Source organism: Gobio gobio, assembly GCF_949357685.1.
Source record: "Gobio gobio genome assembly, chromosome: 16".
Classification (NCBI taxonomy): domain Eukaryota; kingdom Metazoa; phylum Chordata; class Actinopteri; order Cypriniformes; family Gobionidae; genus Gobio; species Gobio gobio.
Window position 1 is genome coordinate 41,667,376 of NC_137109.1, and position 26,778 is coordinate 41,694,153.

Here is a 26,778-nt window from a genome sequence, read left to right on the forward strand (position 1 = left end):
TGCCCATATAAGTTTATATATGTTTGTTTTATTCTAGAAGAACTAGGGGTGTAACGATGCCCTCATGTTACGATTCGATACATATCAAAATACGATATTATTGCAATAGTCCAAGACATGCTAAATGCTAAATTTGGTAGGCCTATTACATTGGGGGTGGAAATGAATAGGCTTGGACTTGGTGCTGAAAATGCAATGCACAGGGGACACCAGAATACAAATATTCATGATTTTGAAGCTGAAAATAGAGAATTCACTAGATATATTTAAAATAATGTAGGACACTTTTTACTGGAAAAAACCCCCCAAGACATTTAGCATTATCAGGACCCACAAATATCCCCCCATTGCATTATTACATTATATTCAACCTTATATATAGTATTTAATTGTAGTACTCACACTAAAACTCTGTAAACTTTGTTTTTTTTCTCACAATCATTTTCATTTTGGGTGAACTGTATACAATATACACTCACCTAAAGGATTATTAGGAACACCATACTAATACTGTGTTTGACCCCCTTTCGCCTTCAGAACTGCCTTAATTCTACGTGGCATTGATTCAACAAGGTGCTGAAAGCATTCTTTAGAAATGTTGGCCCATATTGATAGGATAGCATCTTGCAGTTGATGGAGATTTGTGGGATGCACATCCAGGGCACGAAGCTCCCGTTCCACCACATCCCAAAGATGCTCTATTGGGTTGAGATCTGGTGACTGTGGGGGCCATTTTAGTACAGTGAACTCATTATCATGTTCAAGAAACCAATTTGAAATGATTCGAGCTTTGTGACATGGTGCATTATCCTGCTGGAAGTAGCCATCAGAGGATGGGTACATGGTAGTCATAAGGGATGGACATGGTCAGAAACAATGCTCAGGTAGGCCGTGGCATTTAAACGATGCCCAATTGGCACTAAGGGGCCTAAAGTGTGCCAAGAAAACATCGCCCACACCATTACACCACCACCAGCTGCACAGTGGTAACAAGGCATGATGGATCCATGTTCTCATTCTGTTTACGCCAAATTCTGACTCTACCATCTGAATGTCTCAACAGAAATCGAGACTCATCAGGCCAGGCAACATTTTTCCAGTCTTCAACTGTCCAATTTTGGTGAGCTTGTGCAAATTGTAGCCTCTTTTTCCTATTTGTAGTGGAGATGAGTGATACCCGGTGGGGTCTTCTGCTGTTGTAGCCCATCCGCCTCAAGGTTGTGCATGTTGTGGCTTCACAAATGCTTTGCTGCATACCTCGGTTGTAACGAGTGGTTATTTCAGTCCAAGTTGCTCTTCTATCAGCTTGAATCAGTCGGCCCATTCTCCTCTGACCTCTAGCATCAACAAGGCATTTTCGCCCACAGGACTGCCACATACTGGATGTTTTTCCCTTTTCACACCATTCTTTGTAAACCCTAGAAATGGTTGTGCGTGAAAATCCTAGTAACTGACTGAGCAGATTGTGAAATACTCAGACCGGCCCGTCTGGCACCAACAACCATGCCACGCTCAAAATTGCTTAAATCACCTTTCTTTCCCATTCTGACATTCAGTTTGGAGTTCAGGAGATTGTCTTGACCAGGACCACACGCCTAAATGCATTGAAGCAACTGCCATGTGATTGGTTGATTAGATAATTGCATTAATGAGAAATTGAACAGGTGTTCCTAATAATCTTTTAGGTGAGTGTATATTGTCACTATCCATTTTGCCACTATATGCATTTTTTATCGCGATATATAGTGACAATAGATAACATCCCTAAGAAGAACCCTGCTAGTTTGCTGGTTTTAGATGGTCTCCAGTCTGTTGCCTGGTTTTATAGACACTTTTAAACTACTAAGACTGGGAAATGACCTTAAAGACCATCAAACTGGCCAAGTTGCGATTTGATTTGATTTGTACACACGCTTTGTTGATCTTACCATTGAGGTCACTCTATTTACACCTCCAGGCCGCGGGTGGCAGCAGAGCGTCAAACACACACATCACTCCAGAAGAACAGACTGAGTCGCTTCAGGGACGTCTGCTGGTGAAGTGGTGTCAAAACAGGCAAGAACATCATGTATTATTTAATTTACGCGTTTGATACAGCCTTTTAAAATTCGTTCGAGGTCAGTACTAGACTGACATGACTTAAATGCTATCGTTAGTGTCAAAGATTAGGTTGAATTCGCGAGTTTTAGACTCGTACTAATGGCTTGATGTTGTCCCGGTTAAGCTAACAAGCTAACTGATTGTTTTGATCATGTAGCATCTAATTTCAACGCATAATTTCAAAGATTTTTTAGAGTTTTCTTTAAGTAGACATACATGTTATTTCAGTGGTTTACTCAAACAGTTGAAATAAACTAAGAATGACAGTTGTTGGCTATTTTAGCTCATCATAATGCAGTGTTTGGGCTGCATATCCCTGACCCTCAATACCCTGAGATTTTTTATGCTTTTGTTTTAAACTGAGAAATTCACAGTTGTTTATTCGTGCTTAGCTTCATTCAGAGTTGTTTATGATTGCTTAATTATGCATTGATACAATATTGTTTTTTAGTGTTACATTTTATTCCAATTAAGGATTTCAATTAAGGTATTCATAGGCTGTTTGTTTTGATGACAACACAGGCCCGTTGTCATCAAAACAAACAGCCTAAATTCTTGGAAGTGAACTGTGTATTTTTAAAAAGGATATTGAAGTTGCATCATCATGTCTATAGGCTATGAATCTATAAATACTAGATTCTATGTAAAAAAAAAATATATATATATTTTACCCAAGGTGTCAGTCTGACTTTTGCCAATCTTGTCTTTCCTGAAATGCATTTACTGACCCATTGGCTTGATTTAATCAGCATTCAGTCATGCAATAATTCCGTTAAAGTTGTTCATTTAAATTATCTATCTTGAAATTAGTTTGGTTGCCTTTATATGTAATTATTTAGTCCCAAGTTCCATCATACCAACCTAAACTAGATGATTAACACATTCAAGTCATTGTGTTTTTAATTTTGTGTTTTATTCAACTAATGCCTGAAATGGACAACCTAAATATGTGGTGGTAGTAGTAGCAGATTACACACCTGATGTGTAATGATGATTTTCTGTTGTTTTGCAGGACGTTGTGTGTGTGTGTAAGCTGTGCTGATGGAGCAGTGTGCGTGTGTGGAACGGGAGCTTGAGAAGGTGCTACACAGGTTTGTTACGTATGGGCATCAGTCAGAAGAACGGCTGGATGAACTTCTGAGGAACGTCTGTGAGCTGAGGAGTCGATTGGTTGCCTACGGTGAGCTCAGAGTCTGCTTGGACACCATAATTTGTGCTTTGGTGCAATATGAGCCTCTGGTAATTTGGTATCTATACCTTAGGCAACAACATCTATTGGTGACTGATGAAATTAAGGCTTGGTGATTCATGTGAATGACACACACGTGACATGGCAGAATATTTGTGAAGTTACACTTTATTGTAAAGTGTCCTTGTCAGAGTGGGATTATATATTTAGGTAGGGTTAGAATTATATGCCTAATTTATAGTTATTAGGGCTGGATGATTAACCAAAAACTAATCGAAACCGAAATTTAGAACCTCTAACCGACGTAATTTTCCCATGTCGGTTATTTTGGTTTTCACGTGACTCCGCCCCGTCAGTCACATCAAGTGCAGTTTGCAAGCACACGGAAAGATGCTGGAGCAGTTATCGTTGTTTATAGATGCTCATAATTACTATGGTTATTGCATGTTTTACACAGTTTATACAGGTAAGTTAATCGCCGTTCTTATATGCGCTGATACACACACAGAGACGGCGCGCGCAAGCCCCGAAGCCAGATCACTTTCACTTGCGTCCTCATGAAGTTTGTCAATTAAATGAGTTTAAAGGCTTGCCAGTTTGAACATTAAAGCGATTGTGCACTATTCAAGAACAACGTTATGGAAAACTTCTCCGTTCAGTGCTCATGAGCTTTTTTCTGTGAGACAGAGAGCCGAGCCGTGTCGTGCCTCTGACAACACGCACTAGATCACTTTCACTTGCGTCCTTACAAAGCTTTGTCATTTGTATGTGTTTTAAGGCCTGCCAGTTTGAACATTGAAGCGATTTTAGACCATCAGATGTGTATTATGTTGAACTAATGCCTGATATATTGTGACACACGAACACTCAGACAGAAGCTCGCACATCATGTGAAGATCACGCGCAGAAAGGAGTGCAGAAACTCATTGTCAACGATGCCCTGTGATTTATAACTAAAGTAGCTTAGAAACTCAACCGTTACAGCATAGATTTTAATACTTTTTGAAGTTAGTACAAACCACAGCTTCATAATCAATAGAGACAGTATGACTAATTCACACACACAATCACTCTCTCATTAATGCATTCAAATAAATGAAATGTAGGCCTATGTGCTTTATTTACAGTACAAACCTTATCAGTGAACTATGAGGGCAAAAAAGAGAGCAAAATAATCGTTCATTAATCGTAATCGAGGTAAAATGTTAAATTAATCGAGATTTTTATTTTTGGTCAAATCGTTACAGCCCTAATAGTTATTATAGTAGTAACTACATGTAACAAGGACACTGTAAAATAAATTGTTGCCTATATATAGATAATCTGTATAAAGACAATGGACAAAAGTTCATTTGTACAACAATATGGTATTTCATTCATACTTGCATGTCAATGCTAATTAATTTTCACGATAGAAATGAATTACAATGCCTCATCTGTTGAATAGCACTACATTGGTACTGAAATTTGCAAAATGATGGTATCATACTGTGGTACATTTGTGGTGTATTGGTACTTTTTTTTTTAGTTCTGAAAGCCAGTTATCAGCTTGAGAGAGTGATTCATATGTCAATGCTTGTATCTGAAAAGAGGAGGAGGAGGAGGAGGAGGAAGTCAACCAAGTGCCTTTTCAGCTTTGAAAAAACAATTCTGGGACATTAAGTCAGGAACAATAGGTGTACTTTAGATGCCTGCATAAATAGTAGCCTGCAGTGCAAACAAACATGTAAAAACAGAGAAAAAAAAACGGTTTAGCTGTATAACCTCTAGCCCACACGCTAGGTTTGTAGATGGTTACATAAGGATAACTCTGTTACATAGATGAGTCACAGTAGCATATGTCTGTTCGGATCAAAGTTCGCTCAGTTGTTCATATTTCATTGTACTCCATTTCTACTCTAGGTGTACAAGATGCGGATTTGTCATTGCTCCATCAAACAATGGCCCAGTGCTGCAAGGAAATCAAAGAAACTGTGCAGATGCTCGCCTCAAGGCATAAGGACATCCATGGCAGTGTGTCGAAAGTGGGGAAAGCGATTGACAGAGTAAGAGTTTGTGATCTGAATTGTTTATGTTGTTCAATTGAATTACATTAAATATTAACAGCACATTATATACAACAACAGTTTATCTAAGTCAAGGTATTCCAAACTGGGGTTTGCGAAACCCTTTGGAGTAAAAAATGTATAAAAAAAAATAAAAGGTTAAATATTTTATTTGTTTACCTGTAACCATGTGACATTATCTGGCATCAGAGAACCGTGAACATGCAAATATTTTTGAGCCTTTGACATTCCCATCATTCCCAGTAGTTTCTTATTGCTTTCAATTTTGTTTGTCTGTTAAAAGTGACAAAGTACAGCTCAGATTCTTTACTACATGAATGGTAAAATTAGCCTTGCAGTATGAGTTACCATAGTAAATAATATGTGATTGGAAATGTCTAAATGCTGTTCTCTTGTCCAGAACTTTGATGCAGAGGTGAGTGCAGTTGTAGCTGAGAATGTCTGGGACTCTCCAGAGAGACAAAAATACCTCAGTGAAACTATCGTAGAGCACCTGTATCGACAAGGTATGCTAAGTGTTGCAGAGGACCTCTGTCAGGTATGCTTTTCTTTTGTATTATTCTAAAAATACTGTAAAAATGAGTGTGCATTTCTGTAAACATAGCTGTACTTCACATTTATGTTAACCTCTGGATTTATAAGCGCTAGTATTTTGTTGACAATTTGATCCTGGCACTAACATTGAGTGTCAATCTCCACAGGAGTCTGGTGTAGTAATCGACATGAGCATGAAACAGCCATTTCTCGAGCTCAACCGCATTTTAGAGGCATTAAGAACACAAGATCTCAGACCAGCTTTAGAGTATGTGTCCCATCTTTCTGTTGCCCACTTTTTTTATTTTGTCCTAATGTAAGCTACATTTCAAAAGTTTGGGGTCAGTAAAGATTTTTTAAAACAAATTATTACTTTTCTTCAGCAAGGATACATTAAATTGATCAAAAGTGACAGTAAAGACATTTATAATGTTTTTAAATAAATGCTGTTCTTTTAAACATGCTATTTTCTATGTTTGGAAGGCATCACCGTTTCCACAAAATAATAAGCAGCACAACTGCTTTTAACATTGATAATAATAAAACATATTTCTGTAGCACCAAAATCAGCATATTAGAATTATGTCTAATGGCTGCTTCAAATTCACACACAGGAATACATTTCTTTTTAAAATATATTAAAAAAGAAAACTGCTAAGAATATTTCACAATATTACTGTTTTTTTTTTAATCAAATAAATGCAGTATTGGTGATAATAAGAGTACTACTTTCAAAATAACACAAATCTGATTGACCCTCAAACTTTTGTATGGTGTTGTATCTATACACATCCTCTTAGTCTTTAAAGGTCCCCTTCTTCGCGATTCCATTGTTCAAACTTTAGTTAGTGTGTAATGTTGCTGTTAGAGCATAAATAATACCTGTAAAATTATAAAGCTCAAAGTTCAATGCCAAGCGAGATATTTTATTTAACAGAAGTTCCTTTTCAAAGCCTACAGCGAACGGCTGGCTTGGACTACATCCTGGTACTTCCTTCTTTAATTACGTCAGTAGAGCAGTAGAACAGACTAACCTCCGCCCACAAAGAAACGCGAAAAAGGGGGCGCGGTCTTGTTGCTGTCCCACGTGGAGAAGCGGACGGTCGCGTGGAGAAAAGGAACTGTTGCGTTGAGTGTGTTTATCGCCATGTCATCGAGACGCTGTTATTTTCATCCAGGAGTCAAATCCCCTTTGTTTGGCTTTCCCAGGGACGCTGTAGAGATTATTGAACGCATACATCTCCCCGTTAAGAGGCGTGACCTTTCCAACGTACGCTAAGCTGCTGTCAAATTACAACACAGGAACCGCTTTCACGTGCGCTAAGCTGTGGTCGAATCACAGCACAGGAACCGCTTGCACAATCAGAACTCCTTACGTGTTTCTGAAGGAGGGACTTTATAGAACAAGGAAATCACCAGCCGTTTTTAGGACAGTGGAAACAGCGGTATACAGATAAGTAAATAGTGTGAAAAATACTGTGTTTTTTTACACGCGAAACATGAACACATGTTATATTGCACACTGTAAACACAATCAAAGCTTCAAAAAAACACGAAGAACGGGACCTTTAAACACCCTGGATTCTTTCAGAACATTGAATTGGATGGGATTTGGCTCACAATATTGTTTTGTTGTTGTAGATTTCAGGTTAGTAGTTCTAACAGTTATTTTGGTTGTATGGTTGCTGTGGTAGGTGGGCGGTGACCAACCGTCAGCGGCTGCTGGATCTAAACAGCACCCTTGAGTTCAAGCTTCACAGACTCTATTTCATCAGCCTGCTCAACGGGGGCATAAGCAAACAGCAGGAAGCTTTACAGTATGCACGCCATTTCCAACCGTTTGCCTCACAGCATCAGAGAGGTGAGGAAAGGTTTAGTACCAAATTGATGGAAAAACTGCTTCTTAAAGGGATAGTTCACCCAAAAATCAAAATTCTGTCATTTACTCGCCCTCAAGTTGATCCAAACCTGTATGAGTTTCTTTGTTCTGCTGAACACAAAAGAAGATATTTTGAAGAATGTTTGCAACAAAGCATTTAGAGCAACCATTGACTACCATAGTAGGGAAAAAAATGGGAATCTGCTTTGTTACAAACATTCTTCAAAATATCTTCTTTTGTGTTCAGCAGAACAAAGAAACTCATACAGGTTTGGAACAACTTGAGGGCGAGTAAATGATGACAGAATTTTCCTTTTTGGGTGAACTATCCCTTTAAAGGTGAACTATGTAGGATTTTTGCAGTAAAATATCCAGAAACCACTAGGTCAGTGTTATATATTTTGTTCAGTTGAGTACTTAGAATATCCCAAATGTTTCCAACTATTTGTAAATCGTGAGAAATTGCTATTTTAACCGAGGAACCGGGACGTGTGAGCTATGCGTGTGAGGGAGTCGCCTGTCGATTGCGTCATATCTGCGTCACCCTCGGTTTCCGGTTTTATTCAGTGAAACACTTTACTCTCACTGCAGTGTGAACAAGTGTCATAGCAGCCGCCGAGCGAACGTCATAACTTCCTTTTCAACACACTCAGATATATCTAATACGATAAACAGAGTTGCGTTACCTCATATACTCATGACTGGAAAAGAGGAAGTGGCGCCGGCAACCGTGTCATAATAAAAGTCCCGCCGGCGACTATGCCATAATAACAGTCCCGCTCTTCAATCACTACAGTGGCCTTGCTCAGCTCCACAACACTCGGTCCTGCTCTGCTTCAGACTACAGTAATGTTAATAATCGCATCCATGAACATGATTTCTGCCCGAGTCCTATCCTGACTCTTTTCCACCGGCTGTGAGGTGAAGACCACATGTCCCAAGATTCTGCGCTCAAACGTGGCGTCATCAAACTACGCCTTTATTTTGAACAGGCGACCTCTAGTGGATGGAAAGTTACATAGTGTAGCTTTAATAACTATTTTATGTAAACATATGGGTGGAACCACCAAATCACCATTGAGGTTATTTTACCAGTAATGTCTTGTTACTTGAAGCAGTTATTATATTAATTTTAAAGTTCTTGATGCATTGACAGCTGTGTTACACTACCTGATTCATTATTTTGAACAAAACAAAAGTCTGACATCTGAGCCTTGTGTGTCCTCTCTAGATATTCAGATCTTAATGGGTAGTCTAGTGTACCTCCGCCATGGGATAGAGAACTCTCCCTACCGCAGTCTGCTGGAGACGGATCAGTGGGCAGAGATCTGCAACATCTTCACACGGGACGCTTGCGCCCTGCTTGGACTCTCTGTGGAGTCCCCACTCAGTGTCAGGTCAGAAAAAAAGTCTACAATCTTCTAAAATCTCACCTGATCATGTAGGATTTTAAGAGTAGGCCCTAACCAATGATTACTTAGATGTCAGGTAAGGGTATTGAGGCACGCTTTTAAAAGTTAAACTTGAAAGGCCACTTTTTGTAATGTTTATTCAGTGCTCATCCGCATAATGTACTGTTATCGATTGACATTCATGCTCTGTTTTAGGCAATTTCTTGCAATTTGTATTGACAGAAAAAGCTTTTCTTAGCTTGAATGATTTATTATTACTTTATTACTAAATCCTGTTTTGATTCTTTGACTCTCCATCAGTTTTGCATCCGGCTGTATGGCGCTGCCTGTCCTCATGAACATCAAACAGGTTATTGAACAGAGACAGTGCAGCGGTGTTTGGACACATAAGGATGAGCTGCCAGTAAGTCTCTCTCTTTACCTTTAATGCTTGTTCTTAATCTTGTTGATTTTAAATGTCTAAATGTCTTTGTTTAAATATTTTGCTTGTATGAATTGTAATGTGAAATGTTTACATTATAATGAGGCATGCACTAATGACTTGGAACTAGATTTACTGATACCAGTATTTTGATGGTTCAGTTTTTTTTAAAGGGTACATAACACACAAAGTTTCTGCCAATCTCGTGTTAACCTTGAGTACCTATAGATTAGAATTGCACCCTTCATATCACTGAAGAGTCTTTAGTTTTATCATATTTATAAAAGACTGATACATACCGATTCTTTCTGAAAACAGCCAAGCTCATGGAGGCATGCATGTCTAATTACTTTTTATTGGCCAATGATTGGCTGATACATCTGCTAATTATAATTACTAAAGCATAACAGTGGTAATTTCAAAGGAATTAATGCTTTAGCTATTCATCCCTGCTCTGTGTGTGTTTAGATTGAAATAGACCTGGGAAAGAAGTGCTGGTATCACTCTGTGTTTGCCTGTCCTATCCTGAGGCAACAGACATCAGAGAGCAATCCACCCATGAAGCTCATCTGTGGACATGTCATATCCAGAGACGCTCTTAACAAACTCACCAATGCTGGAAAGTAAGACTTATTCATCACCCAGGCACAAATTAATTTTACTTTCCGTCCTTCGGAAAGATGTTAGATGTGAGATGTTAAACTAAGGTCATGACTTTCTGTGGTCATGAAAAAATCCTAGGATGTCATTCGAAAAAGAGTAGGGGTGTAACCCTGACATCCTGAACAAATTTGCCCATTGGTCTCTGTCCATCATGGCCTCCTAATCATCCCCATATACTGATTGGCATCATCTGTCTCCTTTTCACCAATAAACTGGTGTGTGTTCTGGCGCATCATCCAGGTGGACACATTGGTGGTGGTTGAGGAGATTCCCTAAACTGGGTAAACCCAGCCTGATCTGCTGGCGATTTGATTTCGCCCTGCAGCTCAGTCTGGAAACCTGTACATTAATTTCTACTGCTTCTGTTACACTTTTGCGGGAACCAATCACAAACTGGCTTATCCACATGGTGCGCTATTGGCGGGTTTAACACGATGACGGATAGAGAAGAGATGGGTCGTTGCCCGTTGATCACACCTCTTGTGGTCTGATTGGGTGAAGGACTATCCAACTGCGTACAGAGTCATTGAATTTATGCTCGTTTATCACGCCTCTTGTGCAGTAGAAATACATGGCAGACTCCCCAGACCAATGTTCAATCTTAAAGGGGAACTTCAGTGCTGGGAAGATGAATGTGTATTTAAACGGGGTCATTTATGTAGTAGAAATGTGAAATTATTTTAGAATTTGGTGCCTTCTAGACCGAAAAAAACATAAAATGTATTTTTGTCTCATGTGAATGAAAGACAACAACTCCCAGAATGCACTTGCTTCGCTGCTCTACAAGGCCACTCCCAAAGCCACGGCTACTGGTTATCACTTGCCCACCGCGGCACCGCCTCCACCCTAGTTTTGATATTCATAGTAATACAATCATTTCGTTCAGTTAGAGAACAGACACTACAATTAAAAACTGAATGTGTCTTTTCAATAAAATGTGAGTGAGCCGAACGAAAGTCACGACACAAACGCAGCAGGAGTCAGATTTCATTCATCACGCGAAGAGCTGAGCTGAGCAGAGCTGAGGTTAGCATGGCAGTCATTCTCAGCGTGTGTCCAGTCTGGTGCGTTATCAGATTGCATTTGGAAGCTTAACTTTCATAGGAATTCATTAAAAAGGGTTATTAAAGGGATAGTTCACCCAAAAATGAAAATTAGCCCATGATTTACTCACCCTCAAGTCATACTCACCCAAACGCATAGATTCGCTTCAGAAGCCCTTTATTAACACCCCAGAGCCGCGTGGAGCACGTTATTTTACGGACAGATGCATTTTTTATGGACTTCAAAAACAGAGCAACTATTACTGCTATTATAATGCTTGGATTAGCCTGGACTTTTGTAATATAACTCCGATTTTATTCGTCTGAAAGAAGAATGTCATATACACCTAGGATGACTTGAGGGTGAGTAAATCATGGGCTAATTTTCATTTTTGGGTGAACTATCCCTTTAATGCCCGAGCCGGCCGGCAGCAGCCTAGCGAATTTACATTCTGTGAGTGAGATCTCTCCCCTATGGGCGGGTGGAAAACATGCGGAACAGCTCCATCTACTGGCTGTAGTCTCTAGGCTCTGGCTAAAAAATCCTCCGATGACGCAAAATTACGATATTTGCGTCATCTGAGGATTTTTCCAGAATTAAAATGCATAATTTTCTCGTCTCAGGGGGATATGAGGGGGGAAAGTACCATAATTTGAATATACTACCGGGTTTCTACTGATGCAAAGCTTAATGCTAAATCACTGAATTAATCCTTTAAATTGAGCTTGGTCTGGTGATAGCCAGACAAGAGATTCCCCTCTTCCATATGTAAAGTGCTTTGAGTGCAGAGAAAAGCGCTATATAAATTTAATAAATTATTATGTATTACATCACTCTACATTTACATTTAATGTTTAATCTATGCTGGCAAACTGACCCTAGACCTGATGCCTGATTATTTAAAAAGTGCAATCTGCAGTTATTGCTACCAGCCGTAGCAGTAGTTGACAGATTGTTGCTAATCTTATTTTTAACTTTTTAATGCATCTGTTTTAACCCATTCTTAAGCTTTTCTTCACTTTTTAAAGATGAATTGTCATTCGTTTGATGTTAAGAGGACCTATGATGCTTTTGTACATTTTCAACTTTCTTTAGTGTGTAATGTTGCTGTTTGAGAATGTGTTTTGTAACTTTGCAAACCTTTTTCAAAGTCCACTCTATATATATTCTCTATATCAGTACGTACTGTTTCTGAACTCCCTGAAATGCCTTGATTGTAGTCCTGTGTTTTCTTGCGGGAATGTACACATCACAATATCCCTCATTTCAATAATTCCCGCCCGGGGCAATGCAAAGCAAAGAGGCAATGCCTGGTTAAGTTAAGGTGTTTTTTGAACATTCAAGCACGAGAACCTAGTAGCAACCACATAGCAATGCACACACACATCTGACAGACTGCTCTGTCTCAATCGAGATGTGTTATGGGCTGCCCTCATCAGTCTCCACGACAGGGGCTGAATCTGAAATCGCCCCCTAAAACCTCAATCACTATTCCTTACGTTATCCACTAATACAGTTCACTTGATGAGTGAATGAAAACGAGTAAGTGAATTCGGACAGCTGTTGTGTGTACATCGGCTGTACACTCGTTATTGCGGTGCAATGTGGGATTGAATGAGTGCACTCAATAACGTCCACTATGGTTTCGGACACCACTACATATGGGTGTCCCCTCAAATAATGCCCTATTTGAGGGTATAGGGGGCGATTTCGGATTCAGCCAGGGAGAGTGCTGGCCTGGCGAATCGGAACCAGGTGACAAATTAGGCAAGTCAACCTCATGTATAACATTACAGCTGATTGAGCATGTGTGCGCGCACAGTGCGTGGATGTGTGCATGCACGTGTGTTTTAAATGCAATTACAAAGCAATTAATTGGTTTTGTTTAACTCCGAAACATTTTTCGAGGTGTGTTGTGGTAAAAATAGCTGCGGGTAGTGCCAGTTTATTGCCGATTGCAACCATTCTACGTCATCGACCTAGAACGCAAACAAAATGGCACCGCCCATTGTCCAAATATGTAATGTATTTTTTAAATAACATAGATCTTTCGTGGGTTTTCAACTACATATTTCAGTAAGAGACATAATTTGTTATATTAAGCCATACAAATCTTAACAACATGGGATCCTTTTAAAGGGTTCATTGTTGTTTTCAGTTATAAATGTATTGAAATTAAATAATTTTCTTTACTGACAATGTCTTAAACTCTCTTCCCAGACTTAAATGCCCATATTGTCCAATGGAGCAGAATCCATCAGATGCCAAACAGATCTTCTTCTGATGTCTTTTTTCGGAGCGTAGCTGAATGACGCGTTGAAGGGCTCTTGGAGCCGCAGTTAGAATGATCCTCATTCACTGGCATGACGAGCCTTCTGTGGCGGCTTCTCCCCCGCGACGCCACCTCCCTCTCCAAAGGCTTTTAGTTTGCAGAGGCCGGTGGCCATGGCAACACACCTGTAGAACCCGAGTCAGTAAGTGTACCTAACGAGGAAAAGATATTGCGGATCATTCATTTGTTAACAAGGCCTAGTATAAATAGGCTTTTATGAGTATGTATGTGTGTGCGCATTTCGCTTCCTCTTCATTTGTTTTAATTGCAGAGTATTTTTAAGTTTCCATGGTATAACACCTCTCTTTTTTCTTTCTTTTTTTTGAGACTTTTATTAAGCAAATGGGCGTGATGCATCTGTGTGGGTGACTTCTTGCCAGAATATATCCACAGTTTCCTCTTTTGAAATCACATTTAAATTCATGAACAGGGATTCTTTGCACATGTACGTGATAGAAATGGGTTTTCAGTATGTATATTAACAATTACAGAATAAAAACGATTGGTGAACGGGTGCCTGTTGATTTATAAACAAATTACGTCTCCCTTCCCAATGTAATAAAGGATGTAATTGGAGTGAATGGCATTTTGATTAGTGCATCAGTGTGAATATTCATCAGAGATCAGAGGATGTGTGTGTGTGTGCAGATTGTGATCTTGTTCCTCGCGCTGGTCTGATGTCAGAGGAAACCTCTTCATCCAAACCATGTGTCTTGCTCTGTTTAAAAAAAAAAAAAGTTTAATTAATAAACCGCAGTGATTTGTGATGGTATATCTTTTCATTAGTATAATTACATATGTAATATATTTACACACACACACACACACACATATTGTTTTAACAGATTTGACTGGGCTTGCATTAGCTCTCACATATTTGGGCTCTTCTGCTTACATCAAAACACACACTGATTTGAGAAATGCATCCTCTGCAGACAGTTGCATTAGTGATTGAAACTTTGCCAGCATAACGTAAATGAAACTATATGCCCGTTAATGTACAGTTGATGGTAGACTGACTGTGTTTTAATGTTTGCCATCAAGATGAGACTTTCCAGGTGTTTCCCATAATCCCTGAATGTAAAGTTCACTGTTTATATCTGTATAGGTGAAGGGAGAAGGTGGAATAATATTGTATCCCTCAGGATATTCATCAGATGCTCACTGGCTTTAACACAATGTAACTGCTAATTGTTCCGTTTCACTTTGAGATCGTTATCTTGAAATGTGCATGCCGAAGCGGAATGTGTGGTTTGCCCTTTTACAGTGATTTAAATGGAAAAAATTGAAATCTCAAAACCCTGCCCACCTAAAGCTTTTCTGACAGACATGATCCAGACCTGAGTCTCCGTCGCCTATCTGAGAGAGAAAACCTTTACCAGAACTCTTTGACATTCTCGAAGGTCGGGCGTACCAGCACAGCTGTTTTCTTCAGCAAACAATGTCTCTTTTTTTTCTTTTCTTTATTTTGGTAAAAAGCAAAGGCTGTCCTCTTTAAGAGGTGTGTAGGAGTGCTGTGTGGCCACTGACATGTGCTGATAATAAACATTGTCTGTTATTTCTTTTAGTAGACAATCATTTATTACCTCCCTGAAATTTGTAAGATCAAAGCAGAGTATTGTGAGTTTAAGGAAGTGCTTTTTTGTTTTAGTTTTCATTCAGTGATTGAGAAATGACTCTGCTTTCTCTACTAACTACTGCAAGGCAACTATTGTAAATATTTATCTTCTAACAGTATGTTTATTATACTTGCATCTAATAATAAAAAGATTTATACTCAGCTTTTGAGTTTTCTGTTTGCCTCTACACAGGTTTTATAAATGAATACATTGTACAGATGCATAAAGCCGTTTTTAATCATTAAAAGTACCTCTATAATATTTTATACTCTTTTAATATGCAATGATTTCTCTTAGTATCTACTTTCAATGTTATACATGCAAATACAATGCATGTATAGGATCAAAGAAGAAGACCATTTCAAAGATTTCTATTTCAATTTTTTTTTCAATTTTTCAAAGAATACCAAAAAATGCATCAAAGTTTCTACTAAAATCATGTGACACTGAAAACTGGAGTAATGGTAGAAATATTTCACAATATTACTATTTTTTACTGTATTTTGATCAAATAAATGCAGCCTTGGACTGATTTAAAAAAAACATTTATGAACGGCAACGTATGTTCATAATAATTGTTGTAGGTTATTGGTTTATGACATATTCTTTGCTTCACTACAAACCAAACGGACTTGGATTACAGCCATTTGATTGTTGATGTTATGGGCATAAGAATCCTTCCTGACTGAAATTATTGAAAACAATAGCCAGCAAACTGTTTCATTGAGGTGTTGACCCTTTACTCCCACAAGAGGGAAACCTCAGTTCTCAGGAGAAGCTGTAAAGGCTCACCAAGACGTAAGTAGATGCCAAGACATTTGTTTTGATTCCTTTGATACTATTAAAGCTTAGTCTTTGTTGTAATAAAAAGTTGACAATCTTTTAAAATGCCTTTGAAATTGTGACCATAACGTACAGCAAAGTTTATGTTTTTCTCATCTAACTCTTAAAGGGTTAGTTCACCCAAAAATAATGTACTGTTAAATGTTCATGCCGTTCGACACCCGTAATACCTCCATTCATCTTCGGAACACAAATGAAGATATTTTTTGTTGAAATCCGAAGGCTCAGTGAGGCCTGCATAGGCATCAATGTAATTTACACTCTCAAGATCCATTAATGTACTAAAAAAACATATGTAAATCAGTCCATGTGAGTACAGTGGTTCAATATTAATATTATAAAGAGACGAGAATATTTTTCGTGCGCCAAAAAAAAACCGACTTATATAGTAATAACCGATTTCAAAACACTGCTTCAGGAAGCTTCTGAGCGGAAACAAATCAGCGAGTCGATTCAGCGGTTCGAAGTGCCAAAGTCACATGATTTCAGCAGTTTGGCGGTTTGACACGCGATCCAAATCAGGATTCGACTCTCTGATTCGTTTCCGCTACGAGGCTTCAGGAAGCAGTGTTTTGAAATCGGTTATCATTATAAGTCTTTATTTAGTTTTTTTGGCACACGAAAAATATTCTCGTCGCTTTATAGTATTAATATTATACCACTGTACTCACATGGACTGATTTAAATATGTTTTTAGTACATTCATGGATCTTGAGAGTGTACATTACATTGATGCCTATGCAGGCCTCACTGAGCCTTTCGTATTTCAACAAAAATATCCTCATTTGTGTTCCGAAGATGAACGGTGTGGAACGGCATGAGGGTGAGTAATAAATTACATTATTTTCATTTTTGGGTGAACTAACCCTTTAAGTCTCACAAACCTTTATATATAAAAAAAACCTTTACAGGTTTTCGCCTTTCAGCAGTGGTTTATAAATCCGGTCATGGTGAATAAAAAAAGAGAGCTTAACTAGATAATGAACCCTAGGGGTAAAAGCTATGAATATAGATAAGATAAAACAGTATTTTTTCCCTTTTTTTTTGAAAACAAGTTCCATGTTTTATCAAAGGCTAGTTTAAATTGTAAATTTGTTTTACACACGTTAGGCATCTAACATCTGTTGCTTTTCTCAAACTTTTAATACTAGTGAGAAACTTCTGAAGGAGCAACTTAAGTCTCTACCTGAAGACAGAATAGACTCCTTATTGTCTGAGTGACAATGGCCCATTCTGATCTATGAAGCACAAAATTCTTTTCAGTAAAGCTGGATCTGATGTGCAGGTGTGCAGGGGCTTGTGGAGTCACATTCTTCCTCTGAGAAACTTTTAGGAGCAGGGCCGCATGGATTCGCTGAACTTTTTTTCACCAAAGCTGTTTGTGTAAGCAATAAGGTACGAGAGGCTGTGCTGTATTGTCAATAAGTCATGGCTGAAGGGCGTTGTTAGGCACACCATACAAATATTAAAGCCAAAAATCATGTATCAATGCAACTTTCATGAAGTAAAATCGCTAAAGCCTTCCTTCCGCTGGAAAAAATAGTCCCTGACCGTGAACAGCATTAGAAGTTACATTATTACGCCATTAGATGGCAACAAAGATTGTCTTTATGAGTTGAGTGAGTCAGTCAGTAGCAAAGACTTTTATATTGAAAGGACAGAAACTTGTTGTGAACACGGAACAAGACACAACTGACAAATGCTTTGAGTAGCGTTGTCAGTGTCAGGACACGGAAAACCCCTTAACTGTTGGGCATTCAAACTGATTTTTTTATTATGAACATAGGACTGACGCTATATCTAAAAGCAGATAATTCTCTCTCTCTCTCTCTCTCTCTCTCTCTCTCTCTCTCTCTCTCTCTCTCTCTCTCTCTCTCTCTCTCTCTCTCTCTCTCTCTCTCTCTCTAATACAGTAGCCTAAGCTTCAATGAACAATATCAATGAGGACAAACATATGTTTACTTGGCTAAGAGTGGTTTCTAAGGGTGTTGTGTAGTGATACACAGAACCATTGGGTGAAGCTTCATAGCTGTGTTTAATGGCGAATAAATCAAGGACTGGAACTAACCATTTTTAATGCACTTTAATGCACATACTTTCACATATTTACCCCAAAATCAGATTATAAAAGTAAAATAAATGCTTTCATTGGCCTAGAGTCCTGGCCCATTCGAATAATGCAGGGTTTTTTTTCTGCATATTCTGCAGTTTCCGTCTGTTCCTGGAGTCCAGGGCAGGCCAATGAAAACACTGATTAAGGTTAGATAAGACAATACTTTTATTAACATAATAAAATATTGTGGATGTGAAGTAAACTACTAATTGGAAGACACATTTTAAACTTTTATTTTACACTAACTGGAAGACACATTTTAGAACTTTTTTACAGAACAAGGGGGAAATCATCTTCAGTCAATTTAAAGGAAATGGTTTATGCAACTTTGAGGTAAAGAACACCATACATGTAGGCCTATAGTACAAATCTATACAATTAATACATGAAATAGAAGATGAAATTCAGTAGTTTTTTAACAAGTCACAGTATTTTGCTATGTGAATATATAATAACGTAGGATCTAACGTTACCATTACGACCAATTAAGACTTTTCGACAGTCCTGTGCACACAATAACGGCATCAAACTTTCCAGAATTTTCGTTTCACATTCATGCATATAAACATCTTAGGTCAAAAGAACAGAAAAGCCCATCAGTACACATCAATACACATAGTAGCAGAAATGCTTCTATATGGATCAGCTGTTGACATTTGTTCTAATGCAAAGGACAACTCCTATTGTGTGCTTTTAAAGTGCAACATGCGTTTTTGGGAATGTACACTTCTGATCTCAGTCTTTGAAGAATGGCAGCATAAAAAATAATATGATGTCTTGTATTATCCGGTACCTAAAGCACAAAACATAGAATCAATGAAATAAGTCAAGTTAATTTAAAGCATCTATGGGTTTTTAATTAAACCATTGTAACTGATTTAGGATCTGAAAACAAATATTGTGCTTAAAATAAAATCTGAGATCATTTATTATTTAATTTTTGCAAAACGATTCGTTTTGATGATTCTGATTTTCCAACAAAATTCCTTTAAATCCTTCTGTGAAATATAATATTCAGCTTGCTCCTCTATTTGGTAAAATTTTTGGTCAAACTTGTATATTATAGATTATTTATTTATAGTTTATTCATTGTCTCAGAAGTGAAACTTGGCTTAGGATACAGAGCCGTTGTTGTCAATCTAATCTCTGATGCTGAAGAACATTTGCAAAGTCAAATTTCAGAGGACTCGATCCTCTCTATCCAGGGCAGACCAGTGGGCGGCTTTGATCCATGTAAAGCCCCGCCCTCATCTCCGCCCCCTGCTCCCTCTTCTTCCACTCTGGGCCTGCCCCCTCTCAGCATAGCCAGTTCTTTCTCTAAGGCCTCATTCTTGTGGTACATCTCCAGGTAGCTAGCCTGCAGTTCCTTCTGGTAGCGTATTACCTTCTCCTTCTCGTTCTGCCATGTGCTTCTCTCATTTTCAAAAGCTGAAGTCTGCGCCTCATTCTGGCGCCTTTCCAGCAACAGTTCAGCTCTGAGACGCTCCTCCGTGGCACTGGCTCCTCCAGTCTCACCCGCATCCACTCGAGTGTCCTCGAAAGCTGGCAAGGGGCATTTCCGCCTTGCACCCTGTAGGGCCATCTGTAGCGTGTCGATTTGGCTGTCCTTGCTCCGCATCTGATTGCGCGCCTCGTGCAGCTGAGTCTTTAAGAGGAAGATTTCGCTCAGCTTCTGAGTGACCTCTGCTTGAGAGTCCCGGAACTGTTTCTTCAGTAAAGATATTTCTCCCGATTTTTGGCAGACCTATTAAATCAGTACAATTTAGTCATTTTTACTAATATAATATACATAGTCAAAATATGATTTGAGAATATTGTTCATAAGAGGCTGTCAGTGAAAGCTACTATCCTTTGAATAATGCTAAGCTTATTAGGGGTTTGTCCAGAAAAAACAGCCTTTCTGTCACTCCCTTAAGTTTCTTGTAGTCTGAACAGCTAAACTGAACTGAAATCGGATCGACCCACAATACATATGTAGTTATGTGGTTTGAAATCTGATTAAAGTCAACATTTTGGAAATGCATTTCATTCTAAACGGTCAGATCAGATTTCAAGTAGTTTTTATCAGTCAATCCATGATAAGGTTTTTTAATGTGATGATTAACTATGGGTATGTTTACACGGCAACGATGTATTAAAAATGGGAAATGGAATTTTTTTTGCGTACAGACGACACCATTGTCAAAACGATCCCCGTTCACATTGATCCGCGAAAACAACTTTAAACATTGTATTAATCATGCCAGGCTGGTAGTTAGTGATGTCATTTTGTGAAGAAACACTACTCATCTATAGACTGAACACGTAATACGAAAGCGAATAACGTCACAGTTTTCACAGTTTTGACGTCACAGTTTTTGTAGTTTACACAGAGATAATAATTGTTTTCAAAAAGTTGTACTTTGAAACCATAGACTGTAAAAAAATATGGACGTAGTGTCCGTGACGTCACCCATAGGATTCTGATGAGCCGTTCTGAAGCGCAAAGTAGGGACGAGCTGGCCGTTGCCATCTTGGCAGCGCGTCATCGTGTGTCACTCCCAGATAACAGAAAATGGGCAAAAAGGCGGGACGTGGGCGGAGCTGAGGTGACTCGATGACTAACAAACAGCAGATAAATGGCTATCCACCTGTCACTCAAAGTGGCCACGCCCTTAATTATGCAGAACTTTAAGGCTTTATATAATGTAAACGAATGAGTTATAAAAAAATTCACCCCCCTCACAGTTGTCATGAAGGGCAAAATTAGTCGTATAGACAAAAAACACAATTTGTACCAGGCAGTAAACATGTTTTAATTTGCTGTAAAGTTGGGCATTTTAACATGGGGCTCAATGAGATTCTGCTCCCTTTTGGAGCCTGTCCCTAGCGGCCAGTCGATGAATTGCAGTATATGTCACTTCCGTATTGGCTTCAAGAGAAACTGCGGGAGGTTGCCGCTTGTTTGAAACCCGTTACCATTACACAACGCTGTAGTTGTGTAAATGAACGGCTAAAACACACAAAACGTTTTACGTTTTTAGTTGAAAACGGTGTTGTGTAAACGGCCCCATATGTCGTGATCTGTAAACAATTCAATCGTTTTTTTTTCTCTGATGAGATTCCCATACAATCTCAGACACAAAGTTTCTAACATTTGTCATTCTCTCTGTCTCTACAATGGCATCGACATTTTTCTTTTTATGTCTTAAGTCATTACTATGGCAACTGATATATCAGATATTGGCTACACTGTTTGAACAAACAGCTCTGATTGCTTGAAATATGACAGTGTGAACAGTCAGCCCTAAATATCTGAATTAGATTTACAGTATGGTCGGCGTGAACAAACTAACAAGCAATATATGATGCGTGCCCACATTTATCATCCAACTAAAGGCTACCTTTTTCTCTTATCTCCTCCACAATTTTCTGAAATCCCCAAAGCTCTGAAGAGATAGCTCTGACTTAATGCATACCTCCCATTGGGTCTCTTCCAGCTGGGGATTACTGTTCTGGCTTTGTTCCACTGAGCTTTGACTTTTCAGAGTCTGGCACTCCAGTCTGACAGAATCCAGCTCCTCCTGTAGCCGGTTTCGTTCCTGCTGTACCTTATACAGCTGCAGCTGCAGGTTTCGTTGGGAACGCTGGGACTGCTGGGATACCTGCCGCAGTTTGGCGGTGTACAGGTGTTTTAGTTCTGTCACTTCCTTCTCCCAGAGTCGCTGCTTCCCTTCAAAAACCTATAGGAGCACACAAACACATTATTGAATTTTATCGTTTTTATTTCTGCTTTAATTTCAATTTGTGTACATTCTATGATTGTTAGTTAGACTGTTTTTCAGTGTTTACAGGGCTTTTGTTGTTGTGTATTTTTTTTAGTTGTAGTATTAAGGTCTATGTTTAAGATGATTTAAATGCATCATTTTGTAAGAATTATATATATTTTTTGAATAAAATCTAAATCTCTCAGTTAAAAACTATATTGAATCTCGCAGCCCAGAGTGCTGTTGCTCATTTGACATTAGACTAATTCTAAGGGTCAGACAGAAGGTGGGAAATGGACATAGGAAAACTATATTACTAATTAAAACATTGTTTTCACCACTATGAAACAATGTTAAAAACTTTACTAACATTATAAGAATACCGAAAAAATATAAAAATACATAAATGTGTGTGTGTGTGTATATATATATATATATCCCTTTTAAATACAGTACACTACCCTTCATAAAAAAATTTGAAATATAAAATACATTTAATGTTTAGAATATTTTCCATTTTAAATAAATGCTGATCTTTTGAGCTTTCTATTAATTAAAGAATCCTGAAAAAAGTGTACCACAGTTTCAACAAAAATATTAAGCAGCACGACTGTTTTCAACATTGTTAATCATAAGCAATGTTTCTTGAGCAGCAAATTAGCATATTAGAATGATTTTTGAAGGATCATGTGACCCTTAAAGCTGGAGTAATGATGTTGAACATTCAGCTTTGCATCACATGAATAAATTACACTTCCACATTTGTAATAATTACATTATTATTGTTTTTACTTTATTTTTGATGCAGCCTTTGGTAAGCATAAGAGACTTCTTTCGAAAACTTCTTACCGACCTCAACTTTTGAGCGATAGTGTATGTTTAATCGATTATGTGTTCTTGTAGATGCTGACCTGTGCAATGGCATCTTCGCTCTCATCCAAGTTCCTCCTCATCTGACGTAGCTCATGCTCCTTTTCCAGCAGACGTTCCTCCAGGTCTCTCACCACATCCTCCAGAGAGTGTGACAGCTCGTAGGGAGGCGGGGCCTCGCTTCCATAGCACTGCAGGCGGTTCAGCGTAGCCATACTCTGACAGGACACATCTGTGACTGTGGAAGCGGCTCCCTTGGAGCCCATCGAGGTGCGATCCAGTGAGCCGATATGGTTGATGTGCCCCATAGAGGCGCTGATTTGTCCCAAGTGAGGGCGGAACGGCGGCCGATAGGGCGGCAGGCTGTTCATGGAGTTGTGCCCTGAGTCTGATGTGTTCTCCTCTTCCTGGCTGAGGCCCCGGGCTGCTGCTAGCATGCCTTTGCTGGTTCTCGTGCCTGGCCGTGAAGGGGAGGAGGACGAGGATGAGGTGGACAGCGATTTGGGCGCTGCTTTGGCGTAGGATGGATGCATGCCGTTGGTTAAGCCATTCTCTAGCTCCTCTGACTTGGAGGGGTAGAGGTTCTGCATGGAACTGAAGTTTTTCGGGGTGACCGGTTTGAAGGCGGAAGGCCTGAAACGTGGCTGTGAAATGACAAGGATAATTCAATTGCAGCATGTGCATCAGGAGAATAGCTCTACACTTTAATACTGGAGCCATGCCAAACAACATAAAGTAATTTAATGTAGGCCACTTTTACTTCCATATTTCTTCAGTCTCGCTGAGTTTCCTGCTCAATAACGTCACCTGAGGGGGACCATATTTGATTACAGAGATAAATTTAGCCAGTCAGTTAGTCTACACGCTGCCGGCCCGAACAGTTTATATGATTTATTTCTGTTTGCGACTGGGGGGAGTAGCCCACCTATCAATAAATTACACTTGCCTCAGGAAGAAATATTGCCTTATGGAGCTGGACTTGAAACACTGTCACAATTTTGCATTTCATTGACAGGCTTTAAAACTACACAAGTAACCTATTCATCTTGTTTTCATCCAGTCATTAAGTGTGTTTTTAACACCTACTCCTTCTGAGATTTGTTGAATACTTACTGAAGCAAGTGCTGATGGGTAAAAAAAGTCAATAACTTTGATGAATTCACCCTTACTTTCCTGCTAAGTGGTGAACAACTACTGAACACATTTTGTCCCCTTAATGAAATAATAATAATTATTTATGCTGCATTCAGGTCATTTTTCAAATGACCATATAACCATAATGTAAAAAAATGCTTTTTAAACATAATTTTTTTTATTTTTTGTGTGCTTTTTTGTTGATTACAGCAACATACTACATAATTTTACTACATTTAGAAGTTTTTACACAAAATTAGAATAAATGTATGATCATGTTCAGTTCAGTTGTGTACTAAGTTGTAATTAAAAAACATTTTTTTTGTAAAAAATGTATTTTTCACTAGTAGTCTCAAATATATATATTTTTTGGTTAAATATTTTGTTTTACTGGTTATGCAGCGTGACAGTTTTAAAGTATTGTGTGTTTATATTATAATATGTATTTTAACAATACATATTTATGTTGTGCTTTGTTACTGTTGGTGACAGAAAAATACTACATTAATTCACTTCCATATCCCCTTGTGAAATATATAAAGCTTAAGTATATCATTTATGCACCACTAGCATCATTAAACACACTAGCAAAACTAATAACTATTTTCAGCCAGGTTTCCCAAACACTCCCAACATCTGCTATTGGTCAGAGTTTCCAACTTGTAATTTTGAGTTTGACAAAGATCTTAGTTGGAAACTCGCAATTACTGTAATTCTGACATGACATGAGCGAAGCATAACTCTTTCACAGTCGTTTACCTTGTCAAACTTGCCACCTATGGGAAGTGAGTTCTTTCCCAAATCAAGCTCTTTTCCATCCCGGTGGTAGACCTTGGCAAAGACGTCGTTCTCCTCTCTCCTGTGCTCTCTCTTGATGGATGATGTTCCAGAGATGATGTGTTTGCTGCCCTTCGCTTCCTTCTTGGTTATGTTGAGATAGTTAAGCAGCTCTCTCTGGTTGAAACCCTTCTTGAGCAGGCCGTGGTTCTGACGTCCTGGTACTTGTGGAACTGCTCTATTGCTCTTGGTTGGTGACACGTCTGGTTTCTCGATTAGGCTGCCTACACTTCCCATGACGCAGCGGCCTGATGCCAAAGAGGACGTTGGATAAATGGCACAGATGCTTTTGCTGGGATCTTGGTTCAGGGACAGGGACTGGACTGTTGCCATTGGTTACAAGTTCAAATGGCTCCACTGGGATCTCTAAATTGAAGGAAGAGAAAAAATGAAAAACCCTTCAGAGGATCAAATATGAAACCTAAATCCTTCTGCAGAATATTATGATATATATCCATTTTGAATTAAGAATATTCCACTTAACAGTTGGGTGAATTTCAAATTGAACTTACTGGTTCTACTTAAACTAAGATAAATAATTAATTACAACTTCGATTACACAAATGGACATGAACATGGATTTGTTATGCTGCCTTCACGTGCTATCGGAAATTTCCTACTTCCCACTTCTGAAGTTGTGATTACGCATTCATCGCATTCAAATTTTAACTTGTCCAATTTTTTTACCAAGGAAAATAGTATTTATGGTAATTCCAATAGTACATGAAGGCAGCATTATTTTAAGAAATATTTATCTTGGTTTGTGTTTCATAAAAAATGCATTCTTCAATCACTGTTTCAAATGTCAGCCAACCATAAGCACTTGTTCATTTATGTAGTCTAACAAGAAAATGGGTCAAAAGCATCTGCTCTTAGAAATGTAAACTACTGTACACACAGAAGTTCACAAGTCTGTTATATAACTGAGATGATACAAGCTGGGAATCATCCCATGAGCCGAATACACTGAAAATGAGGGCAGATGCTTTTGCAACGCAAAAAAACCCACTTTTTAATTTACACTGCCATACTGTTGCATTAATCAATGTCCTCTGGTAATCACTAATCTTTCCCTACTAAGAAAAACTCTCTCAAAGTGAGGTTGATCCACTTACTCACTCAGTGCTGCCCTGCTTCCGAACGGCCTATAGCGGGGTTTCAATATACAGTGGGGAGAACAAGTATTTGATACACTGACGATTTTGCAGGTTTGCCCTCTTACAAAGCATGTAGAAGTCTGTAATATTTATCATAGGTACTCTTCAACTGTGAGCGATGGAATCTAAAACAAAAATCCAGAAAATCACATTGTATGATTTCAGAGATCATACGTTTCCTGTAAATCTTGACCAGGTTTGCACACACTGCAGCAGGGATTTTGGCCCACTCCTCCATACAGACCATCTCCAGATCCTTCAGGTTTCGGGGCTGTCGGTGGGAAATACGGACTTTCAGCTCCCTCCAAAGATTTTCAATTGGGTTCAGGTCTGGAGACTGGCTAGGCAACTCCAGGACCTTGAGATGCTTCTTACGGAGCCACTCCTTAGGCTGTGTGTTTCGGGTCATTGTCATGCTGGAAGACCCAGCCACGACCGATCTTCAATGATCTTACTAAGGGAAGGAGGTTGTTGGCCAAGAACTTGCTATACATGGCCCCATCCATCCTCCCCTCGATACGGTGCAGTCGTCCTGGTCATTGACCAGGTCCTGCCGTGTAGTTCTGGGCTGATCCCTCACCTTCCTCATGATCACCGATGCCCCACGAGGTGAGATCTTGCATGGTGCCCCAGAACGAGGGAGATTGACTGTCATCTTCTGTGTACTTTGACTGCCATTTCTAATAATTGCACCAACAGTTGTTGCCTTCTCACCCAGCTGCTCGCCAATTGTTCTGTAGCCCATCCCAGCCTTGCGCAGGTCTACAATTTTATCCCTGATGTCCTTACACAGCTCTCTGGTCTTGGCCATTGTGGCGA

The 26,778-nt window shown here is 39.0% G+C and overlaps 2 protein-coding genes across 4 annotated transcripts in view; one reads left to right on the forward strand and one right to left on the reverse strand.

Moving 5' to 3' along the window:
• The first annotated feature begins 1,984 nt into the window (after positions 1-1,984).
• rmnd5b (required for meiotic nuclear division 5 homolog B) lies at positions 1,985-14,412 on the forward strand. The gene is made up of 10 exons (XM_079839497.1): positions 1,985-2,055; positions 3,113-3,280; positions 5,192-5,334; positions 5,756-5,893; positions 6,057-6,157; positions 7,584-7,750; positions 9,000-9,165; positions 9,481-9,583; positions 10,070-10,224; positions 13,529-14,412. The coding sequence occupies exons 2-10, from the start codon at positions 3,142-3,144 to the stop codon at positions 13,590-13,592; spliced, it is 1,176 nt and encodes a 391-aa protein (XP_079695623.1). The 5' UTR covers positions 1,985-2,055; positions 3,113-3,141; the 3' UTR covers positions 13,593-14,412.
• A 3,707-nt stretch (positions 14,413-18,119) lies between these two features.
• n4bp3 (NEDD4 binding protein 3) overlaps positions 18,120-26,778 on the reverse strand; it is a 32,221-nt gene continuing 23,562 nt past the window's right edge. For 2 of the 3 annotated variants that reach the window (XM_079839498.1, XM_079839499.1), the window contains exons 2-5: positions 24,725-25,168; positions 22,873-23,475; positions 21,674-21,937; positions 18,120-19,959 (exon numbers count right to left, since the gene is read on the reverse strand). In XM_079839498.1, coding sequence (XP_079695624.1) covers positions 19,387-19,959; positions 21,674-21,937; positions 22,873-23,475; positions 24,725-25,135 — 1,851 coding nt within the window. In that variant the 5' untranslated portion in view covers positions 25,136-25,168 and the 3' untranslated portion in view covers positions 18,120-19,386. The remainder of the gene's footprint in view (positions 19,960-21,673; positions 21,938-22,872; positions 23,476-24,724; positions 25,169-26,778) is intronic. The other variant, XR_013818213.1, reaches the window with a different exon arrangement.

Excerpts from the sequence above, each read along its gene's own strand:
- rmnd5b (XM_079839497.1), top strand. The coding sequence starts at position 3,142 with ATGGAGCAGTGTGCGTGTGTGGAACGGGAGCTTGAGAAGGTGCTACAC. Across the intron at positions 7,751-8,999 it reads TGCCTCACAGCATCAGAGAG|ATATTCAGATCTTAATGGGT; the intron begins GTGAGGAAAGGT and ends TGTCCTCTCTAG. Across the intron at positions 10,225-13,528 it reads AAACTCACCAATGCTGGAAA|ACTTAAATGCCCATATTGTC; the intron begins GTAAGACTTATT and ends CTCTCTTCCCAG.